This window comes from Propithecus coquereli, unplaced genomic scaffold (assembly GCF_000956105.1).
Source record: "Propithecus coquereli isolate 6110/MARCELLA unplaced genomic scaffold, Pcoq_1.0 Scaffold470, whole genome shotgun sequence".
Lineage (NCBI taxonomy): Eukaryota > Metazoa > Chordata > Mammalia > Primates > Indriidae > Propithecus > Propithecus coquereli.
In genome coordinates this window covers 729034-751479 of record NW_012150508.1, presented here as the reverse complement: position 1 = coordinate 751479, position 22446 = coordinate 729034, and the positions used below count along the sequence as shown (strand labels likewise).

Here is a 22446-nt window from a genome sequence, read left to right as displayed (position 1 = left end):
GTACTTTTTCCCAAGTGCCACGTAGTAATTTAGTGTTAGAGTTGAGTCTAGTCTGGACTTCTGTGCTGTGCTATGGTGTTTTTTCATTATATTGCATGTATTATATTATTATAATACATATATGTTATATAGTGTATTGTATTGCTACATTAGGGTGGATTTCAATAAAATTAAAGTATATTAGGCATTAGTCATTATATTTAAAACATTTTGAAAGCATCATCTTCTTCATGAGTATGCTAATTGTCACTATAAAATAATGAGACATTTAAAACAAATATATTAGAACTTACACGTCTGAATGAATTGCTTTTAAAAAAAAGCTTCTACTGGACTTGGCTCTGTGAAGTCCATTGGCACTGCCATTGTTACAGCCTTTTTTGGAATTCCCCTTTAAAGCAAGTCACACAGGAAAACCAGTTGCATTATTTTGGTCGCATGTCATTGTTAACCAGGTATGGCTTCAGGTGAGCTTTGGCTCTTTCAGAAAATCAAATGCACTTTCAAAAAGTGAAGATTTGCTACCACCAAGACTATTCAAGAGAAGGTTCTGTGGGCTTTCAGAACATTTCTTAAGAAAGATATCCAAAACGATTTTAAGCTGAATTGGGATTGTTAAAATAAGCTTATATTCAGTGGGAAAAAGAACCCTCATCAGATATGTTGACTTTGATATAGTCTTAATGATCTCTAACTTTCCCTAGAATCAGCATAGTCTCAGAAGATTACTAATTATTTAAATAACACAGGGCCATGAATCTTATTAGTTACTCTATTTACTCTTCACAGTGACCCTGTGAGGTAGATACCATCTTCAGGTTACAGATGAGAAAACCAAAGTTCAGAGAGGTTAAGTAATTCGCCCAAGGTTTCACAGCTAAGCAGTGCTGGAGTAGTATTTGAATTATGATCTATAAAAGCCATCATGCATCATCCCTTTATCCTTCACTGCCCCTTTTATTTGTTTTAACATGAAAGGAGCTTATTTTATATCAGGAGCATCAAGATCTGGGTAATATTAGGCTCTGCTTACCGTGGGAGCTGTGGTAAGATGATTTCATCATCCCACTGGAAGATACATCCAGATTAACTTATTTTCCGCCAACAATTAGAGTCTAACTCATCTTTTCCATGTTCTTTGGCTATTAATGGTTCCTTTTGCATCAAGGGTGTGTTTGTATCCTGGCTTTGTTGACTTAGAAGAAGCCGACTGGATATTGAAACAGCTTTGTCAAGACGTTCCCTGGAAACAGAGGACAGGCATCAGAGAGGGTAAGTAGCTTTCTGAGGTAGCAGTTTTGCTGCCTGGTCTTCTTTTCCAGAATGTTTTCTGATACTATTGCCTCTGCTCACCACAGCTAGTCTTAAACAGAGTTTCAAAACCTGAGGCCTTAAGGATGAATGGAATTAGCCAGTCAGAGGGGACAGGGAAGAATATTCCAGGCAGAAGGAACAACAGGCAAAAGGCCCAGAGATCAGAGAGAACCTGGCAGGAGTGAAGAGGTGAGAGTTCAAGGAAACAAAGGAAGTCTGGTTTGGCTAAACTGTGGTTAACATACTTACCTCCCTTTGTGTGTGTTCACTGCCTCTATTAGTTCAAATGGTGCCAACTTTCCTCTTTCTTTATAGAAACGTCCAGAGCTTTCTTTTTTCTGATCCTGTTTTGCATACATTCTTTTGTGATGCTTCTTACTGACTTTTTATTCTTATTTAACTTTCACCGGAAGAGTCCAGTCTCCTTTAGCTTCAGCATCTGTACGCTCCTGAGCTTGTAAAGGTGACACAGCAGTTTATTACCTGACTTGAACCTGCTCCTCTGTGGGCATCCACAAGCCACCAGTGCCTGTTATACCCGAGGTGGTCACTGGGGGGCGTCTGTGCTCTAGCATAGAATTTCTTTTCTGGCACAGTGAATGAATTTAAATTTTCTGTAAAGAAAGAGGCAAAGTATATACAGTTGTCCCTTGGTATCCATGGGGGATTGGCTCCAGGAGCCCCTGTGGGTAGCCAAATCCAAGGATGCTCAGTACCTTTCTATAAAATAGCACATAATGTGCATATTACCTACGAACATCCTCCAATATACTTTAAATCTCTAAATTCCTTATAATACCTAATACAATGTAGGTGCTATATAGATAGTTGTTATACTGTATTTTTATTTGGATTTTTTATTGTTATATGGTTGTTTTTTATTTTTTTGAATATTTTCTGTCCATAGTTGGTTGAATCTGCAGATGTGGAACCTGCGATGTAGAGGGCCAGCTGTAATGATTTCATTTTTGTTACACGTCAGAATGGGAGTTAGCTTTTTCAGGGCAGCCTTCTCTCAACTCCCAGCAGTTTCCTCAGAGGGCTTTTGGTGACAGACTTGTCTTTGATTGTTGGCTTGTCACTCTAAGTAATTGTTAATTTTAGGCAAATTACAGTTAAGTAACTCTCAGATCCTTGGTTTTCTTATCTGTAAAACTGAGCTAATAATAATTTCTACCTTATAAAGTTGTGCTAATTAAATGAGATAATGCATGATAAGTGCTTAACAGAATGCCTGGTACATAGTCAGCCTTCAGTGAACATTAGCTGCTTTTATTATTATTGTTCTTATTGTTGTCTTGGCTAATTCCAGTTTGGGGAAAAGAGGCCAGATGAGGTGGCTCACGCCTGTAATCCTAGCACCCTGGGAAGCCAAGGTGGGAGGATTGCTTGAGCTCAGGAGTTTGAGACCAGCTTGAGCAAGAGTGAGACCCCATCTCTACTAAAAATAGAAAAATTAGCCAGGCATCGTGGTGTGCGCCTGTAGTCCCAGCTACTTGGGAGGCTGAGGCAGGAGGATCGCTTTTGCCCAGGAGTTTGAGTTTGCTGTGAGCTAGGCTGACACCATGGCACTCTACTCAGGGCAATGGAGTGAGACCCTGTCTCAAAAAAAAAAAAAAAGTTTTGGGAAAATAGCAGATCTATAGATAACTCCCTCTCTACACAAATTCGAACATCAAAAACTCTGACTGAAATCTGCAACATGCTACAGTTGGTCAGAGCACTTTTTCCTATATTTGGAATCAAAAGGGCTTATACAATACTGGACACATGGATGAACGGTTTCTCGTATGAATGTTGGTGCCACAAATTCCTATGGCACGGGTTCAGGCTCCATATCCTGCTTTTTGAGATCGTCCCTAGTCTGAGCCCTACTGTTCCCAAGTGTGACTCCTTCTCTTTTATTTATGTCATCACTGATACAAACAAGTCACACACGTTCTCGTCCTGGAGCCTTTGCCCATGCTGTGTCTGCCATGCCTTCTCTTATCTTTTCTTCCATAGCCTCGATGAAAGTGGAACCTTGGGTCGGAGCCTATCCTTACTTTTCCTTTGTATTTCTCGTAACTTCTTACACATTGCAAGGCACAGAGTTGGCACTCAGCATACCTTCAATAGCACTAAACCATTTCAAAGGCCCTGTATTTTCTTTCTTAGATATAACTTATCAGCAACCAAGACTTACAGCATGGTATGGAGAACTTCCTTACACTTATTCAAGAATCACTATGGAACCAAATCCTCACGTATGTTGAAATATTGTTGTTGGTATAGTTTTATAGACTATATACTGTAAGTGTTCAGTGCTATAAAATAACAATAAATTACCTTGTAGAGATGCATGCTGGTTCCTAGTTCAAAAAACCCTCTGGGTTCAAACATGTGCTCATCATCCTTTATGTGCTTTTGATCCACAGATGAACTCAGAGGGTGAGAAAAAACTGGAGCTAGAGTAAACAGGAACCAGAGTCCAGGATCTCAGGAAAATAAACTGTTTCTCCTCCTAATATCCCCCTCCCTCAAGCTTCTCTGGCTGTAATCCTTCTGTGTACACCGTGCTATGCGTTTGCTGTGGGGCTACATCCTTACGACTGGCCAGTAAGGGCAGAATGTCTTTTTCCATTTCTCAGGCTCTTTTGCTATCTGAGAAAAAATCCAATGTTTTTCTTGTTGATATTGTATTCATTCTATGGCTGCAGTTCTCAGACTGCCAACTTATTACTGCTTTGGCTTGTTTCTACTGCTGCTTTTGTTTTTAAAAATTTCCATGACAGTAGACAAAGATATTCTAGTATATAAATTAAGCTTGTCCAGAGGATGGAGTTAAGGTCCAAGAAATAGCTCCCTGTTTAGTTTCTGGAATCTTGCCTTTGGCAAATAATGTTACGCTTTATTGGAAGAGACTTTGAAGAAAATGGAGTTTTGCTTATGGCATTGAGATACATAGCAATGTGACACATTTCAGAGCTTCTAGTAATATGTAATCACAGACTACCACCTTACTAAGATGTTCAGGGATAAAATATTCACTGAAAGTGCAGGGCTTTTTCACATAAGGAGATAGTTGTGTGCTTTGGTTTCCAGGGCTGCATTTAGAATTGGATCCGGGGAAGTGCTGAGACCCTTTATATCTGTGATTGATTTGGAAACAGAGAGAGAATTAAATTAGGCCAGTCCAACATAGGTTGCTTCCCTGTTTCTGTCAGAATTAATTTATCATCTTGTCAACAGTCATAGCAGAGAAGTTGAGGATTAAACAGGCGTGTGGGGAAGAAGTCCTTTCTTATTCATTCTAGTTTAGCTTTGAGAACAGGATTTCTCAACCTCAACACTATTGACATTTTGGGCTGGATAATTCTTTCTTGTGGGGCTGCCCTGTGCATTGTAGGATGTTTAGCAGCATCTATGACCCCTATCCACTAGTTGCCAGTGGCAGCTCTCACCCAGTCATGACAACTAAAACTGACTCCAGACATTATCAAACATCTGCTGGGGGGTGGGCAAAATTGCCCCTGGTTAAGATCCACTCTTTGAGAATAAACTTAAGGTACACAGGATCTGCTGAGTAAAGTAACCTCTTATTTTCTGACACTTTGGGAACATTTTGACAACTCTTCAAAAGAATTTTTTTATGACAATTCTTTTTTAAAAAAGTAAACAATGGCTAGGCACGGTAGCTCACACCTGTAATCCCAGCACTTTGGGAGGCTGAGGTGGGAGGATCGCTTGAGGCCAGGAGTTCAAGACCAACCTGAGCAACATAGCAAGACCACATCTCTACAAAAACTAAAAAACTTAGCCATGCATAGTGGTGCACACCTGTAGTCCCAGCTGCTTGGGAGGCTGAGGCAGGAGGATCAATGAAGCCTGGGAGTTTGAGGTTGCTGTGAGCTATGTTGGCACCACTGCACTCTAGCCCAGGCAACAGAGTAAGACCCTGTCTTAAAAAAAAATGTGAATAATATATGCTTATTGAAATTTAGAAACTGCAGATAAGCATAAAGAAGAATATTAAAATTTTTGATAATGCTGACACCTGATGTTTTAGTTCCAATCTTTTTTATTTTAGGAAAATATATTTTGAGAATCTTTTTTCTATAAAATTAAAATAAATTCTGTAAACTATGTTTCATTTAATTATGTATCATTAACATGTTATAGTATCATTAAATATTATTCCACAACATCATATTCAATAGCTGCATAGTACTCCATAATTATCTATGTTTACCGTAATTTATTCAGACAACCATCTGTAGCTGGATATTAAGGTGGTCAAATTAGAATTTTTTAATTTGGATTTGACTGGCTCATAACTTTGTGTTTATTGTGAAGAGATTCAGTTCATTTATATTCTGTCTTAAAATCAAAAGAGTTACCCTTCTCAGATTTTCTTAAAGGAGGGTGCACTGGTGTATATGTATGTTGTCTGTATGTATGTGGGGGGCACTTGTTTAATTTAAAAATTGTTGCTACCTCAAGCTTCATATGCCATGGAAGAGGAGCAGGTTCAATCACAGGTTTTTAAGTTTCTTTTAGTCTTTGTTCAAGCTAAATCTTATATGAACCCATTGTATAAAACTGATCAAAGCCTTTACTGGCTGGGAGTTGCACCAACTCTCCTTTCTCCTACTCTAGACCTGGAGGCACCACTGTGGTACCCAGGGCTCTATAAAACATTGTTTAAAATCCACTGACTAGGTCCTTTTATTTTTGTGATTCATATTTTCATGTACTCTTTTCCTCAAATGTCTTTTAAGGATAGAATGTCTTCACTGAACAGTGAGATGATGCTGAATTTTAATTTAGACATTCAGTTCTGAGGGAATCTGTATATAGAGTATTGGTTGAAGAGTCTAAATTAATCCTGTAGTTCATTATCTCCCCCCTTTTTTTTCCCTTTTCTCTGTACTTCACTACCAAAAATAACCAAGAGAAAAAATACCTACTTAGAAACATAATGCAAACTTGATGTTATCATAGTGCTTCCTCCCCAAGCAAGTCAGGGAAGTGCTAATTAGATTCACAGTCACATTGTAGAAAAGCTATCTTTCTCTTTTTCATTCTTGTTTTGCTCCTTAAGTGTATAATTCTAGCATCTCATCTTTATCTCCATGAAGATAAATTTAAAGCTGTAAAATAAATGGGAAATACAGCTTACTGACATTATTATTGGAATTTCACTTCAGAATTTATTCTCTTGAACATAGGTTAGTTTAATAACATTTTTGTTTTATGAGGGTAGATCTCATGTTATATTTTTTTCTACCACAATAGAGAAAGATGCAGAAACTTCCAACTTCCAGAGGCTTCCTGAGTCTCTCCAGGTTTAAATCCTCTGCTTAGAATGTAATACTAATATCCACAACAAGAATTCCAGCTTTAACCATGGTTTTCACATCATAGTAAAACTGAGTGATTCTCACATATGCTTCCCCGGCAGTTTTACCTGACAGTAGCCATGGGACGTACTTAGCATTATCTTTCCTTTGCTGAACATCCATTCCTTCACCACCCGACATATAACATAGTCAGACATTGGAGGAGTTCTCTAAAGTAGCAGTTCTTACAGTGTAATCTTCAGATTCCCTGGAAGGGAAACCCTTTTTGGGAATCGGTAAGTAAAACTATTTTTGTAACAACACTAAGAAAATATGACATTTTCACTGTGTTGAATTTGCACTGATGGTGCAAAAGTAATAATGGATAAAACCGCTGGCACCTTAGCAGGAATCAAGTCATTGTCATCAAACCATACTAGTAGTCATTATGTTCTTCATCACCATGCACTTCCAGTTTAAAATTTTTAAAATGATTGTTTGATTTAAGAATGTCCCTTGATGAAGCAGTAAAAATTATTAGTTTTACTAAATCTCAGTCTTTGAGCAAATATCTTCTTAATAGATTTTTGATGAAATTGAAAGTATGCCTAAAGCACTCTTGATACAAATCAAGGTGTGATCGTTTTGAGGTGTAAGCTGAACTAGCTACTTTTTTCATGGACCATTTTTACTTAGAAGACAACTGGCAAACAGACTTACAATTATTAAAACTTGAGTATTTGTCAGGTATTTTCTCATAAATGAATGAAGTGAATGTCACTTCAAGGAAAACAATGGACAGGATTTATTACTAATGATAAAAGTTGTGTTTTCAAGCAAAAATTAGAATTTTAGAAAACTGGTATCTTCCACTTTGAGCCTGATCTCTTCCCATTACTTATACTTTTCTGATGATCAGTGGTAATAACAGATGTGATTTTTTGTTACTGTATAATGAAATGCATCAGCATTTAGAAGATCTTTGTAATTCAGTGAACTAATATTTTCCAGATGACCAATGGTTGATGTTATAAAACCATACAAGGTTAAAGATCCTTTCAAATTTCAAGCTGGACCAGTGGATTTAAATGTAAAAAAATATGAAAAGTTTGATATGGTTTTAGATTCCACATTTCAGCTAACCTCTAAGAAATCAGCACTTGATTTTTGGTACAATATCAAAGAAAAATATCTAGAATTATTTGAAAAAGGATACAAACTATGTGTATGAATCCAGTTTTCTTCATATGCTTCAACAAAACAACCTATTTTAATAGATTGAATGCAGAAGCAGATATGAGAATCAACTCTTCTGTTAAGTCAGACATTAAAGAGATTGCATAACAGTGCCACTCTTCTCAATTTTTTGTATTGGAAATTTTAATTATTTTTCAAAAAATATTTGTTTTTGTTATTGCATTTTAAATGAATTAACCAGTATTTTAAACTTTTTTCAGTTTTCATTTTAAATATGGTAACTACCAATTGGTATAACCCAATAAACAAAAGTTCTTTGGGGTTCTCAATAATTTTTAATGGTGTAAAGTTTGAGAACCACTGTTCTAAAGGAAGCTCTATAAAGCACTTGATTTCTGGGAAGAAAGACATAGAATTCTAGTAAGAACCAATACAAGCTATTTTCTTTGTAGCTCCCGAGTACAGGGTTAGGGTTAGGGTTAAGGTCAGGGATCACAGCTTCCTGTAGTACACCTGGCAAGACAGTTTGAAATATAAACTACGTCAGTGAACTCAATGTCCAGGAGGTGGGGCCGTGGAATGTGTTTAGGACTTGTGTAGTTCACAGTCCATGTGCTTGTTAAGAGCGTGTCATGATTCCCATTCTGTAGAAAAGAATGTTTTTCCCTTTCAGGTTCTGTTTTTAGGAAGTTAGCCACTCTGTAAGTTTTAAATATCTTTTTAAAAAAGAAATTCTGCCATTCAGGATAAAACAGGAATAGACTGAACAGAGAGCCACCCGGTAGGAAAGTTGTTTCACTCTTCAGACGTCACTCTGAGTCTGCTAACTACCTGGCAACGTGTCCGCTTTACTGCTGCACTTACCACCTTAGTGACTTATCAAGGTCACTGCCCTGAATATGCTGACATTTGCTTCTTTGCAAGCGTCATAGAAAGGATGAGATGGGTAGATAGACCCTGGTCCTCATGACGTTGCTATACCAAATTTAGTACTTCTATAACATTGCAGAGGTCAACTTTCTTCAAAGTAGACATGACAGGAGGGAATTGCACTATTCTTCTTGCCTTCTGTTTATTGCATTCCAAGCAGTTTGCTTATTCCATGTCCCAGTTTATAACTTGACTGATTTTGCCTTTTCTGTTTTTCCATGTGGCTGCCACCCCGTGTCTTATGTGACTGTCTCTGCCCTTTGCTTTGCCTGTTGATTGCAGTGGCATCCTGTGCTGAGCACACTAAAGAGCCGCGTCGAAGAGAATACCGGCCACACCTTCAACTCCTTGCTCTGCAATCTTTACCGAAATGAGAAGGACAGTGTGGACTGGCACAGCGACGATGAACCCTCACTCGGGAGGTGCCCCGTCATTGCTTCACTCAGTTTTGGTGCCACACGCACTTTTGAGATGAGGAAGAAGCCACCGCCAGTGAGTATTCTCTTTTTCTTATGCTCTTCCTTCCTCCCATTATTCTGTGAAAAAACTGGAGCTCCTAAAAGCTCCTCCTTTCAGATTTAGAGGATAGGAATACACATTTCGCTGATAAAACATTTTCAACTGATTGCTTACCCCATGGTTAACGTTTAGCTTCCAAAGTGCCCATTCATTTACTTATCCGACAGGAATTGCCTGCCCCGTACCTGGTGCTGGGGGCTCGTTTCCACTGATGGAAAGGACAGACACAGTCCCTGTCCTCATGGAGATACAGTCTAGTGGGGGTGGACAGATACTGCTAATTACTCAAATAACTGCAATTGTGGTAAATGCTAAGAAAGAAAGATTATGAAGGATGACTCAAGCTAGTGGGGGCAAGAAGGGAAGGAAAGGAGGCACAAGGAAGATGCCACTGAAGAAGGCTTCGTTATAAATATTCTTCATGGTGATGTGGCCACTTCTCTGTAAGGGACATCACATGTATCCTCATTCCTTAGCCTTCTGAAACACAGATGGATCTGTAACTCTTTCAGAGAGAGGAAACTCAAGCCAGATTATCAGAGGTGATGATCTGTCCACATTCGGGTACAAAAGCCGTGACTAAACTTACCATATAATAACTTCAGTTTTCCACCCCAATCTTACCTAGATTGCATGACATTTGAGGGATACCAGGGTTATTAATTCTTTTGAATCAACAGTGTAATACCTTAGGACTAAGGTAGAAAGAACTCCAAGAAAAGAGCAAACGTCTACCAAATTATTTTATTTCCAGGGTTTGTGAATTTTCCTAACCAAAATTCCTGATCATTCGGCCTGTAACATTAAACCAGACCCAGTCAGTGTGGAAGCCCAACCAATAGGCTGTTTTTTGTATATGACCTAATCCAGACCACATCATTATTAGTCAGTTGGTGCTCATGTTTGTTCTTTATCAGATATACATCTCTGAGAATACCATTAACAGACTGGGTGTTTACCTCATGTGTATTTGAGTTTCCATGCATGGTAATATGCTTCCATGAAGTATATTGCGTTATTTTGCATATATGCCATTAAGGTCCTTTTGTTGGTATGATTTCCCTTGATTAGGTTTTCTCTGCTTTTGTTTACACAGAAACTTTGGTCATTGGTAGTAGTGGATTGTCAGTTGCCATGTGTTATTGAGTGAACTTGCTCCCTGGGCACTTTGAATAGCCTTCATGGTTACACTGGCAAGCAGCCTTCTCGTGTAGCAAGGAGCACTACTTGAGACTCAGACAACCCAGCCTTTGCTATATTCTTTTTAGGTGTGGTTATACTTCTGTACACACCCTTCCACTCAGTTAAATACCAGGTTCACACATATGAAGAATTCATCCTGCCCTTAGCTCCTGTTATATAAAAGCAGAGAAACACTGCGCGTCTCATTGTTTAAGTGCAGACCTTCTCAAGCCAGACATATGGAACATCAGCTTTTTGCCAGGTGTGGTCATGGCACCTGAGGCTCTAGCAGTGAATGAGCTCTCCTGGAGCTCATCTAGCACATGCTGGTGCTGTGTCTTCCTCCTAGAGTTAGCCTTCATTCCTTCTGATTGGCAAACAAGTTGTAGTGTATATAATCTTTGGTATAAGCCTGGTCTTTCGTCCTTTGCAGCTGTTTTCTTTGTTGCTAAGTATTTAGGTATTCAGTTACTGTTTCTTTACACGCATACATTCACCACCACTACCCCCTTTTAAAAACATTTTTGGCCTATTTATAGATTAGGAGCTTAAGAATCCCCAAAGTATGCTTTCTGGATAATTAGTTTTACTATAGAAACAATTTGCAACTATTAAGCATTAGTTATCTTCTGGTGCCCATAAATACCCCATTCCTTCTCCCCTCCAGGCAGCTGAAGCTCTTCATTTTCTCATATAAATATATAATGCATGGTGATCAAGAGCTTCTTTTTGGTAATTCAGTTATGTTATAGGTTAATGTGCAGACAGAGAATGTAACTACCACAGACAGCACTGTTTCTGTGGGCAACCGTTTGGAACAGAATCTGTGTTGAAGAGGGAGATTGCCCATACCCCACACTAAAGCTTTCTCTTCTCCTCAGCCTTCTTGGAGTCTGTTTTGATGAACACAAACGAAAAGCACAGGCCATGAAACACTCAAAAAGTAGTAAAGTCCCCTTAATTATTTACTAGCAGCAAAGGAATATGCACAGTAACTATGGTAGCTGACTTGATGAAAATACAGATCTAATAAGTAAGAAAATTTGTCTGAGATTTTCAGATAAAGTTGGCTGAGGGAACAGATTTGGAAAGAAATATAAACATGTTAGTACCTCAGGTTATTGACTCTAGTAAGTTTTGGCTTCTCATCTAGTCTTAACTATGAATTTGATGCAATTTTTGTATGTCCTCTCAATTCTGGCTTTTGTTCAAGATGGGGAAATTGAATGTTAATATATTTGAAATTATAGTCACACATTAATAAATTTACTAATCACACATTAGTAGTTTAAAATGCCTTTTTTTTTTCAGAACTTATAAATTCCATTCTTTTGTAAACAGGACACAGGTTTAAACTTTTGAAAAGATTGCTTCAAGTTTCATTGATAGAATCCAAAAATCCTAATCCACAATTGTAGCTAAACTAGAAGTTCAGAAGCCTTTCTTTGAGTTGACAGCCTTTGAAATACCGTAGAGTGCATCATCTTTATCTTATAAATGATCCTTTTTCTGAAGGATTGGAAGGAAATAGTTATTGCAAGTCTTTGTCTACTCTTTTCCCTAAACTCTAACTCTGAGAACATGACTCATGATTCATACAACTCAAGGTAAAAGCATAAATTAAAAACTATAAATTAGGTTAGTCTTCTGTGTGGGATTTATAGGAGTCTGACTTCCTGTAACTCCTGGGACCTGTCTCAGTATGCCGCTATAGACTGTAATTTTCATGTCTGTTGACAAGACATTCGGAGTATGTTAGAGGTTGTGGGAGGGAATCTTTCAAACTCTTATTAGCTTTGACCCATCAGAGGAGAAGCTAATACCTGGTTGACTTGAGTCATAATTTCTCATCTGACACGGGCATAGAAGAGTCATGCAATTTCCTGCATTTCATTTAAGTATGCAGTTTTGAGACAGAAAAGCGTTTGTTTTGGGCCACTTTCAAAGAGGATTAGTCATGATTTTTAAGAAATTCAAACTCCTCCATCGCTGCAGCAGCTATTTGTTTTGCAATCTGGCAGCTCGAGCACATCTCTGGAGCTGCTGATCTTCTGAAAGCTGCCCCAGTTCCATGCACTGTATTCCTGACAATTTCTGCCTGTGCTGAGATGGTAAGGAGATCTCTGTTTCCTAAACACCGGTGCCCCTCTGATTCATACGCTTGGCTCAGTCAGTTTCTTGCATACATCATCCCTGGAATTACACATTTTATTTCTCCAAGGTGCCGATCCTTTTTTCACTGTCCTTTAGTCCAAGTCTGCCAAGTCCAGCGTGTTCATTTTGATTTTGGAGTAAATTGCCATTTCGTTTAATGATAGTAAAGCATGTGGGGACTTGTTGGAGCTTGCTTCTCCATTCTCTCCAATCCCTTATTTTGCTTAGTTCAAATCAAAGACCAAGTGATCTTCTGTATCTGTATTCTGGCCAGTCAGGCTATACTGTCCTAAGACCAAGGTAAAGCTTACCAAATATATCTCAGTAGACCTTTATTATTCTGTCAGGTGGGGTTCATCTACACGTCTTTTCCCAAACCCAGTTGTACTTTCCAAACCACATTGTGTCCCTGTTTGCAAAGATTAGTCTGGTTCTTTTCCCAGCAAGCTTTAATTCTTTACTGAAAAACAGACTGGAAGAGGAACTACAAAAGCCATTTGGCAGGCTGCTATTTCTCTGTCGGTTACCATGGAAACAGTGATGGCTGGGGGGGGGATATTATTAGATAATAGCAGGAAGTTTGTGATGCACTGGAGGTTTAGATGCCAAAAGCCTTGTTTTTCTAGCAAATTACCCCTGGATAGACTGTGTCCTTCATCAGATGAATCCTCCAAATGTGAGGGGCTCAAAGTGGTGGAGCTGAGGAAAGTTGGGCCTTTCTCTAACCACTCCTCTCTCTAGTCCTTCTGCAGGATGTGAACCCCGTTCGTGTCACCGGAAGAGATGGCTGTGCAAGCACATCTGGTGGTAGAGACTCTGAGAGCACCCAGTGCATTGTAGGTCCGAGGACCTCCCTTTCTAATTGGTTGGCTTTCTTTACACACTATTGGGAAGAGTGGAGTATAAAAAGGTCAATCTGATTATAAATATTGTTATTTTTTCTAGGACGTTAGAAAAAATGAGGATATTGGAATCCAAAACAATATGATACTGAATAGCTTAAATTTGGAAACTGGGAAAGCTAGAACTATGCAGCATTTCATAGAGTAGGGACTGAACCTCCACCTTAGTAGCTCCTCCTGCAGCCATTCCAATCATCCACCCTTATTAATCCGTCTGCTGATTATAGCATCTCCTCTGAGAGAGCACAAGAAATACTTGGAAGAAATTATTGATAACCATGATCATTTTCAAACATACCCTAATGAAATTTTAAAAATCAGGTTTTGTTTCCTGCTTCTGTCCCTGATGTTTAAAAAGCACTTAACTGCCTCATTTATATTTATTCCTTTTCTGTGAATGGGAATAATACTTGGAAGATACTTCATGGGAGTCACTGAAAAGTTTTCCCATGAAAATTGTTGCAAGTACTTAGTGAATGTTTAAGCTGTCATAAATGGTAGATGCCATGGTGACTTTTCAGGTGTGGAAATTGAAAGAGGAAATGAATAGCATTTCCTAAACTCCAAGTTTTTGAGCTCTTATCTCTAGGACCATTTAATGGTTTGGAGAATGTGAGAGTGATTGGATAAATGAATGTATGTATATGTGTTTAGGCGGATGAAGATAGGTAGTCCCGGTAGGACCTGAATTATCTTCAGACTTGAGATCCTTTGGAAGTTGGAATCATTTGCTTCCCTGGGCCCTTGTCTCAGGCTAAAATTCATGCCTTGACTCCCATGGGGAATAATTAATTTTTGCAGCAAGCCTCCCAGTTTTGTATTGCTAGTGACAACACTTTTAGCTTTAGGGGGATAACCTTTTGCAAAGTGATTCATTGTGTTTCTGTGTGTGCCGTGATTAGGATGGGGTTGGCTTGCAAACCTGACTTTCAGACCTTGTCCCAGTGGTAGAGTTTTTTTCTCCCCTTTGCCATACTCTTTAAGAACTATTCCTGAGCCTTCTGGTGATTTTCTGATCTTTCACAAGTCACATTTTCATGGAGGGTGGCTGCTTAGCTGAGGCAGAAAAGAGCTAAATGTGTTTGAGGAAGGGAAAGGAGGCCCTGCCCTGGAGCAGAGTGAGCCAGTGTGAGGAGCATAGCAGGTGACGAGATTGAGAAAGTGGGCAGGGCCTGGTCATGCAGAGACTCAGGAGCGTCAGGAAGGAGTGGGTTTTATTTTACGTACGTGAAGAGGCCATTGAGGTATGTTAAGCAGAAGAGTGACATGGTCTGATTGGCAATTTTAAAAGGTCACTGTTACTACTGCATGGAGCCTAGACTAGCAAGGAACAAGAGTAGAAACACGGAGATCAATTAGGAGGTTGTTAGACCTTCTGTATACTTGGGACCAAGGTCGAGAAGGAGAGAGAGGGAGCATGAGCTCAGAGGAGCAGGGATTTTTGAGGGAGTCATGGGAATAATGATCTGAAAGTGCTAATGAGGAGGAAGGCGAGTACTCTGTCACCTGGCTCCATGATCCACTGCATTAAGAGACATGGTCACCTTCCACATGAGAGGGTTCAGGGAATTCGCAATCTTCTGGAGATAGCCGGATTCCAGCTAGGACAAGGAAGCAGAGGGAGCCTTCAGAGCTCATGGAGGCTGAGGATATAGGCGAGTTTGCTCATCTCTGAATGAGAATTCCAGAGGACATGGTGGAAGGGTACAGGAGGGAAAGTGGTGAGGGGTTATGTGTGATCAGATTATGCCCAGGAACAGTCTGGGAATGAGTATACTGGTATTAACAGATGGCTGGAGAGGCTTGTGCTTCTGCTAATGACTGGGCTCAGCTGGATGTCAGACATGGCGGAATTTGTTCTCATATGCTTTTAGAGGGTGGAGGGCATTTATTTCTCATGCTATGGTCTGGAGTGGAAGCTCTTTCAAGATAGCAGTTCTTTTAAGCTGCATTTCTTAGAAATATTATATTACCAAGAATGGATCTTCATCACATTAACTCTTCTGATTTCAAATGCACATTCAGTGAAGCTGGAACAGCTACAATGTGGGTGGAGAGCTGAGTTTGGTTTTGCTTAAATTCATTAACTTCTCACTTCCATCCTACCCCCAGTACTGTATCAACAATAAATCTGAACAGTATACACTGTTGGTAGGTATTTCACTCTAAATTTCATTTACCTTTCAATGTGTACAATCTAGAAGGAAAGGCAAGAGTCTATCTACTAGTTTGGGCTACAGTGCTGTGCTTTGAGTGCCTGCAGGGAGAGCCTCTGCTGCAGCCAGCAGTCGCTCAGGCCTCCAAACCCTCTTCTGTAAGTTAGTGAGGTATTGGTGAAGTCCACATATTGAGCTTTTAAGTTCACTGGGTGTGCCTGGATGATTGATTGCACATACTGGTCCTTTCTGCTTGCTTTTCTCATTTGCCTCACCAGAACCTCCCAAGCCAAATGAATGCCAAAAATCAGGAAAGAGTTTGACAGAAACCCAAATATTAAATATTTGTTTGGGTTTTTTTTGGTTTTGTTTTTTTTTAATTTTATTTCGGAATATTATGGGGGTACAAATATTTTGGTTTCATAAATTGCTTTCATACCATTTGAGTCAAAGTTATAAGTGTGCCCATTACCCAGATAGTGTACATTGTACCCGTTAGGTGTGAATTTCCCCATCCTTTCCTCCCCCCTCCCACCTGCTTGATTTCCGAGGAGTGTTATTTCCATATGTGCACATAAATGTTGAATGATTAGTTCCAATTTAACGGTACGTACCTGTGGTGTTTGTTTTTCCATTCTTGTGATACTTCATTTAGAAGAATGGTCTCCAGCTCTACCCAGGATAATACAAAAGGTAGTTCACCATTTTTTTATGGTATACATATACCACATTTAATTAATCCACTCATGTATTGATGGGTACTTGGCTTGTTTTCACATCTTTGCCATTGTGAATTGTGCTGCTATAAACATTCAAGTGCAGGTGTCTTTTTGATAAAAAGTCTTTTTTTCCTTTGGGTAAATACCCAGTAGTACGATTGCTGGATCAAATGGTAGGTCTACTTTTAGTTCTCTGAGGTATCTCCATACTACTTTCCACAGAGGTTGTATTAGTTTGCAGTCCCACCAACAATGTATGACTGTTCCTATCTCTCCATGTCCACGCCAGCATTTGTTGTTTTGGGACTTTTTGATAAAGGCTATTCTCACTGGAATTAAGTAATATCTCATTGTGGTTTTGATTTGTATTTTTCCCTAATGATTAGAGATGTTGAGCATTTTTTCATATGTTTGTTGGCCATTAGTCCATCTTCTTTTGAAAAGTTTCTGTTCATGTCTTTTGCCCACTTTTTAATGGGGTTGCTTAATTTTTTCTTGCTGATGTACTTGAGTTCTTCGTAGATTCTGGTTATCAGCCCTTTATTGGATGTGTAGTATGCAGATATTTTCTCCCATTCTGTAGGTTGTCTATTCACTTTGATGATTGTTTCCTTGGCTGTGCGGAAGCTTTTTAATTCTATGAGGTCCCATTTATTTATTTTTGTTGTTGCTGTGATTGCTTTTGGGGTCTTCTTCATAAATTCTTTGCCTAGGCCGATGTCTATATGAGTTTTTCCAACATTTTTTTCTAGAATTCTTATAGTTTCATGCCTTAGGTTTAAGTCTGTTATCAAAATTCAAAGATTTGTATGTGGCAAGTGAGTTTAAAACCATTTTGATCCAATAACCTCAGTGATTTCAAATCTATGCTTTTCCAGCTAGCCTCTTACTTTTGCATATCTTATTTCAGAAACAGCTCCTTCTGTTTTTAAAGGTAAAGTATTTCAGATCGATGCTGAGGATGCCATCATTTAAAATGTGATTTGAGTCAGCAGAATAACTCTGCAAAGATAACTTTATGGGGTCCCAGCTTTAGTCTCTCTCCATAATTAATAGGTTGTGTTTATGTCAGATTTTACAAATATTTTACCACTGTGGACAAAAAGTCCAGCTGTGTTCTTCTATTCATATCAGCACTAGAGGAACAACTTTGCAGCCCAGATACAGCTGCAAGCTTAGATGATCCGTGAAGCAGTCTAGAACCCAGCTGGGTTCTCAAGTGCAAGTCAGCACCACAATTTGGGAAAGCAAGCTGAAAAGAACTAATTTTCAAAAAGGACATTATTAGCATAGCTATAAGTTGGGTGATAGGGCAAGTAAAGGGAGATTACCTCAGCAGGTAAGTAGCTATAGCACGGGCTAATATTTAGTTTTCAAATATCATTTTAGTCTGCAAAAAAGCCTTGACTCTCCTTGCCACGCAGTGCCACCATCTATCTGAGTCTTGGCCCAGAGGGCAAGAGAAATCTCTGTTACTATCTCAAAAAACCCTTTGCTTGACCGTGCAGACATGCTGACATCTTGGCTTTTTTTCTTGCTTTTGAAACGCATATTTGGGAATGAGTTGTCTACATCTATAGTGTCCTCACAGTTTATCTCACTCTTGACACACCTGCTCTCTAGCTCCATCCCACCACTCTGCTAAAATTCTCATGATTATGACTGACTCAAATCAAGTACATAGGCCTCTGTGTCATCCTTGTAATATCAGTCACCAGGATCTGTCACTACTGGGCATGAAACTCAGCCTCTATTCGCTGTCTTTTCTTCCTCCTATTGGCTTCTGAAATCTGTCTTATTTGGTATTCCCATACTTTTTTCATTGCTATTTCTCTGCCTCCTTTAAGGTTTTTTTCTTTAAATTCAACCCCTTAAATAAGGAGGTTCAAGATTATCTTTTATTCTGTTATTTTTCTGTACGTTATTTTTTCCGAGATTATAAACTGGCAGTATATTGTAAATGCCATACGGGGAAGGTCCCTTTCTTTCTTGTTTATCGTTATGTCCCTTATCTCCAGCTTAAACTTTTATGTCAAGTTTCCGGTCATCACTTCTACATGTTCATGAGACAAGTGACTCCCAAACTGGAATTATAAAATCAGATTCAGTATTGTTCTCTCAAAGAAACTCCACATTTGCTGATAAGTCCATTTATGTTCATGATACCACCATTCTCCTGGTCAGGTTATTTTCAGTTCTTTCTTGTTCCCTTGCTTCTCATATGTAATCAATTCCCAAGTCATCTTAATTCTTTCTTGACATGTCTAAAGAGCCATCCCTCTTACAGCAACCATCTTCATCCTAGGCCCTTTTTACCACATGCCTAAAATACTAAAATGACTTTTTTCTGCCCTAATGTCCTTAATGCCAATCTTTGCTCCCTCTGTTCTATCCAATACCCAGATGCCAGATATTTTCAGGAATAGTTCTTTTCTGCCCCTCTCCCTGTCTTCTCTCCTTTCCCTACCCCCAATATTAATCGAGCACTTACCTTGTGTCAGGTACTATGCTCAGCTCTGGCGATGGAGCAGTGAACATGACATGTGGTCCCTGCCATCATGGAGGTTACAGAAGCTACATGATAATCAAATAAACAGAGAAATAATTACAACTTGTTAAAGCTCTGAGTTTGGATTTGATTCTAAGTGTAATGAGTATAAAGGGAGTTGTGACATTATCTGGTTTACATTTTCAAAAGATCACTCTGGCTGCTGTGTGAAGAATAGTTTGGGGAAAGTCAAGAGTAGGAGACTAAATAAAAAGTGGTTACACTAGTCTTTGTGGGAGACACTGGCTTGGACTAAGGTGGCGGTGGGGATGAAGAGAAGTGAATGGGTTTGAGGATGTTTTTGAGGATGAACCAACAGAACTTGCCAATGATATTTCAGACGCGAGGGTAAGAATCAAGAATGACTACCAGGTTTCTGACTTGAGCAGTGGTGAGTGCTATTTACTCAGACGGAGGAGAAGCAGGGATTTCTGCCGTGATTTTGTTCTTGTTTAAGGGGTTCCTTCTTCCACATGCTTAGTTAGAATTGCCTGAGACTTCCAAATGCAAGGTAGGCTGTTGGCTATATAAATCTGGAGTTCAGACGACAGGCCTGGGCTAGTCATCCTTTGAGAATTGTTAGAATAACAACAGTAAAATGCTAATAATAAATAACAAGTGTATAGTGCTGACTCTGTGCCTGGCTCTGTTCTAAGTTCTTTATATTGAATCCTCCAATAATTCTGTGAAATCGATGCTGTTGTTATTCCCATAATACTGATGAGGTGGCTGAGACACAGTGTTAAATCACTTGCCCAAGATGGCTCAAGCAACTGTTTGTTGAATTGAATTAAAACTAATAATATAGAAAATATGTAAAACTATGAATTGTACATTATCATTTAGGACAAGAGAATAGAGAAAGAGGAGCATAGAGTGAAGATGGAGTTCACTGCTTTCATCATTTTGTTTTCCAACTCAGAAGTCTTGATTTGCTTCTACTGGAACAAAGCATAAAATGGAAACTCCTTAGCCAGATTGTGAAATCTTGATGTAATGTATGCCCAGCCAGCTTTGGTCTCTCACTGTTCCCTCTACGGTTACTCCATTCTGCTAAAGTACCTCTTTGCTGTCCCTTAGGAATGCCCTACACTGTCTTAGCTTAAGTCTTCTCCAGAGTTCAGGGCCCACCGTGGCTGTGGAGCCTCCCCTACTGCGTCCGTGCAGTAATTAATGATAGTCACTGTGTGTCAGGTGCTTGCTGTGAGCTTGGGAAATTAGAAACGGGCAGCAGACTTCTACTTTGTTTCATTTGTCCTTTCTGCTCGTCTGTGTTTTGTTTTCATATGTATCTTCCTAGTAAAAAGATGGAAGTTTTCTGTTTAGCTCATGTAAGGGATTGGAGATGACTTGGAAAACTGAATGCCTCACTGTTACCTGAGCTCAGTAATTTGGAAGCATATTTTTCTTTGAATGGCCTTTTCTGATTGAGTCGTGGGTAAGATGAAGAATATGATACTTGAAGATCAAGTAGCACATGTGTCCTGAGCTTTCTATCAGGCACTACTGTGTGGAATGGCAAAGGGGGGGTGGGGATCAAAGAAGCCTGGTGGATGACAGCTGGCCTTGGGAATAAAGGAAGGCAGTCATGTCATGGGTCCATCAGCAGCATGGCTGGGCAGCCCTGGAGCTGAATCTGACCCTCGGACTTGTTAATGCTGCTCAGTGTTTATTTTGTTTATTTTTTAATTAATTAATTTTTTTGAGTCAGCATCTCACTCTGTCACTCCACCTACAGTGCAGTAGCATCGTCATAGCTCACAGCAACCTCAAACTCCTGGGCTCAAGGGATCCTCCTGCCTCAGCTTCCTAAGTAGCTGGAACTACAAGCTTGAGCCACCACACTAATTTTTCTATTTTTGTAGAGAAAAGGTCTCACTGTTGCCCAGGCTGGTCTCAAACTCCTGACCTCAAGTGATCATCCCGCCTCAGCCTCCCAAAGTTCTAGGATTACAGGCATGAGCCACCATACCTGGCCTCCGGTGTTTTTAAAGAAACCAAATTCATTGCCAAAATGTATAATTTAGGAGATTTCACATGAAAATCCCACTGATCAATTTCCCCGGAAATCCCAGAAGATGGGGCAACACTGGGGAGCAATGAGCTGGAGCAGCTCATTGCCAGAGTAGCTACCCCTGTATGCAGGCCCCTGGTTCCCCACAGCCCCCACTCTCTGGTGTGTTGCACCCAACCAGTGCCTCTTGTTTATGCTACTTGCTGGTGTTTGTGACCCTTACAGTATAGTCAGGGTGCCATATAATTAGGACAGGAAATATTATAGGATTTCAGAAGGAATAGAGCTTACTTTAGAGAACACAGTATAGTGGAAAGAACATAGGCTTTAGAGCCAGGCAGATCTATGTTCAAATGGTAGCCTGGCTTCCAGCTAGCCTTTTGCCTTAGACAGGTATTCTCCCTCTAGCTCCCTTTGCTCATGATAAAATGGATAATATTGCCCCCCACCCACTACTTTTACAGGGTTGTAGTGAGGATTAGCCATAATGTATATATATATAATAGTTACCTAACATGCTTGGCACCTGAGCATATACCATAGTTGATCCTGTCCAAAAATCCAACAGGACACCTTGTTTTAAGTACTTGGAAATTGTTATAAAAAGTAGCATGGGGGGAAAAGCCCACAAAACTCTAGGTAGACTAAAGAGTTAAATCTAAAAAATGTATTTTTTTTTTTTAACTAAAAGGAAATGCAGTTGTATATTTAACTTTCCTCAGGATGAGAAAACGCTTTCTAAGCATGAAAACCATGAAGGAGAGCCAAAGAAAGGTCAGGAGAGTTGACCCGAAAATTTTTGAGCTATTCTGTGTTAAATATTATAAACACAGTTAAAAGGCAGATAGCAAACGAGAAAAGTATTTGCAAAAAGTATGACAGAGGGCTAATATCTCACTATCTATGGTTATAAATCAATAAGAAAAAACATTAACATCCCCACAGAACAATGGACAAAGGACATGAACAGAGAATTCACAATAGAAGAATCACAAACAGCAAATAGACATGTAAGAAAAAGTTGAACTGGGCTAGTAACCCAAGAATTCTAAGTTTGAATCAGTTGCCATTTCTCCCCTAATTTCTTTCATCTTTGTCAGCCAAAAGATATGTACTGCCATTGTTTTCTGATGGAATTATAAATTGCTGTAGCCTTCTCCCAAGAAAGCAATTTGGCAGTATAAATCATGTACCTTAAAGTTTGTACCCTTGGCTTCAGTAATTTCATTTTTTAAGAATATATTCTAGAGACTGAGCACGGTGGCTCATGTCTAGCATTTTGGGAGGCAAAGGTGGGAGTATTGCTTGAGGCCAGGAGTTCAAGACCAGCCTGAGCAAGAGCATGACCCCATCTCTACAAAAAATAGAAAAATTAGCCGGGTATGGTGGTACATGCCTGTAGTCCCAGCTACTCGGGAGACTGAGAAAAGAGAATTGCTTGAGCCCAGGAGTTTGAGGTTGCAGTGAGCTAATATGACACCACTGCACTC

At 39.4% G+C, this 22446-nt stretch overlaps 1 protein-coding gene across 5 annotated transcripts in view; it reads left to right on the top strand.

The window, feature by feature from the left end:
• ALKBH3 (alkB, alkylation repair homolog 3 (E. coli)) overlaps positions 1-22446 on the top strand; it is a 34801-nt gene that overhangs the window by 5270 nt on the left and 7085 nt on the right. For 4 of the 5 annotated variants that reach the window (XM_012655332.1, XM_012655330.1, XM_012655331.1 and 1 more), the window contains exons 6-9: positions 1169-1272; positions 3472-3560; positions 9045-9254; positions 12485-12574. In XM_012655332.1, coding sequence (XP_012510786.1) covers positions 1169-1272; positions 3472-3560; positions 9045-9254; positions 12485-12574 — 493 coding nt within the window. The remainder of the gene's footprint in view (positions 1-1168; positions 1273-3471; positions 3561-9044; positions 9255-12484; positions 12575-22446) is intronic. The other variant, XM_012655334.1, reaches the window with a different exon arrangement.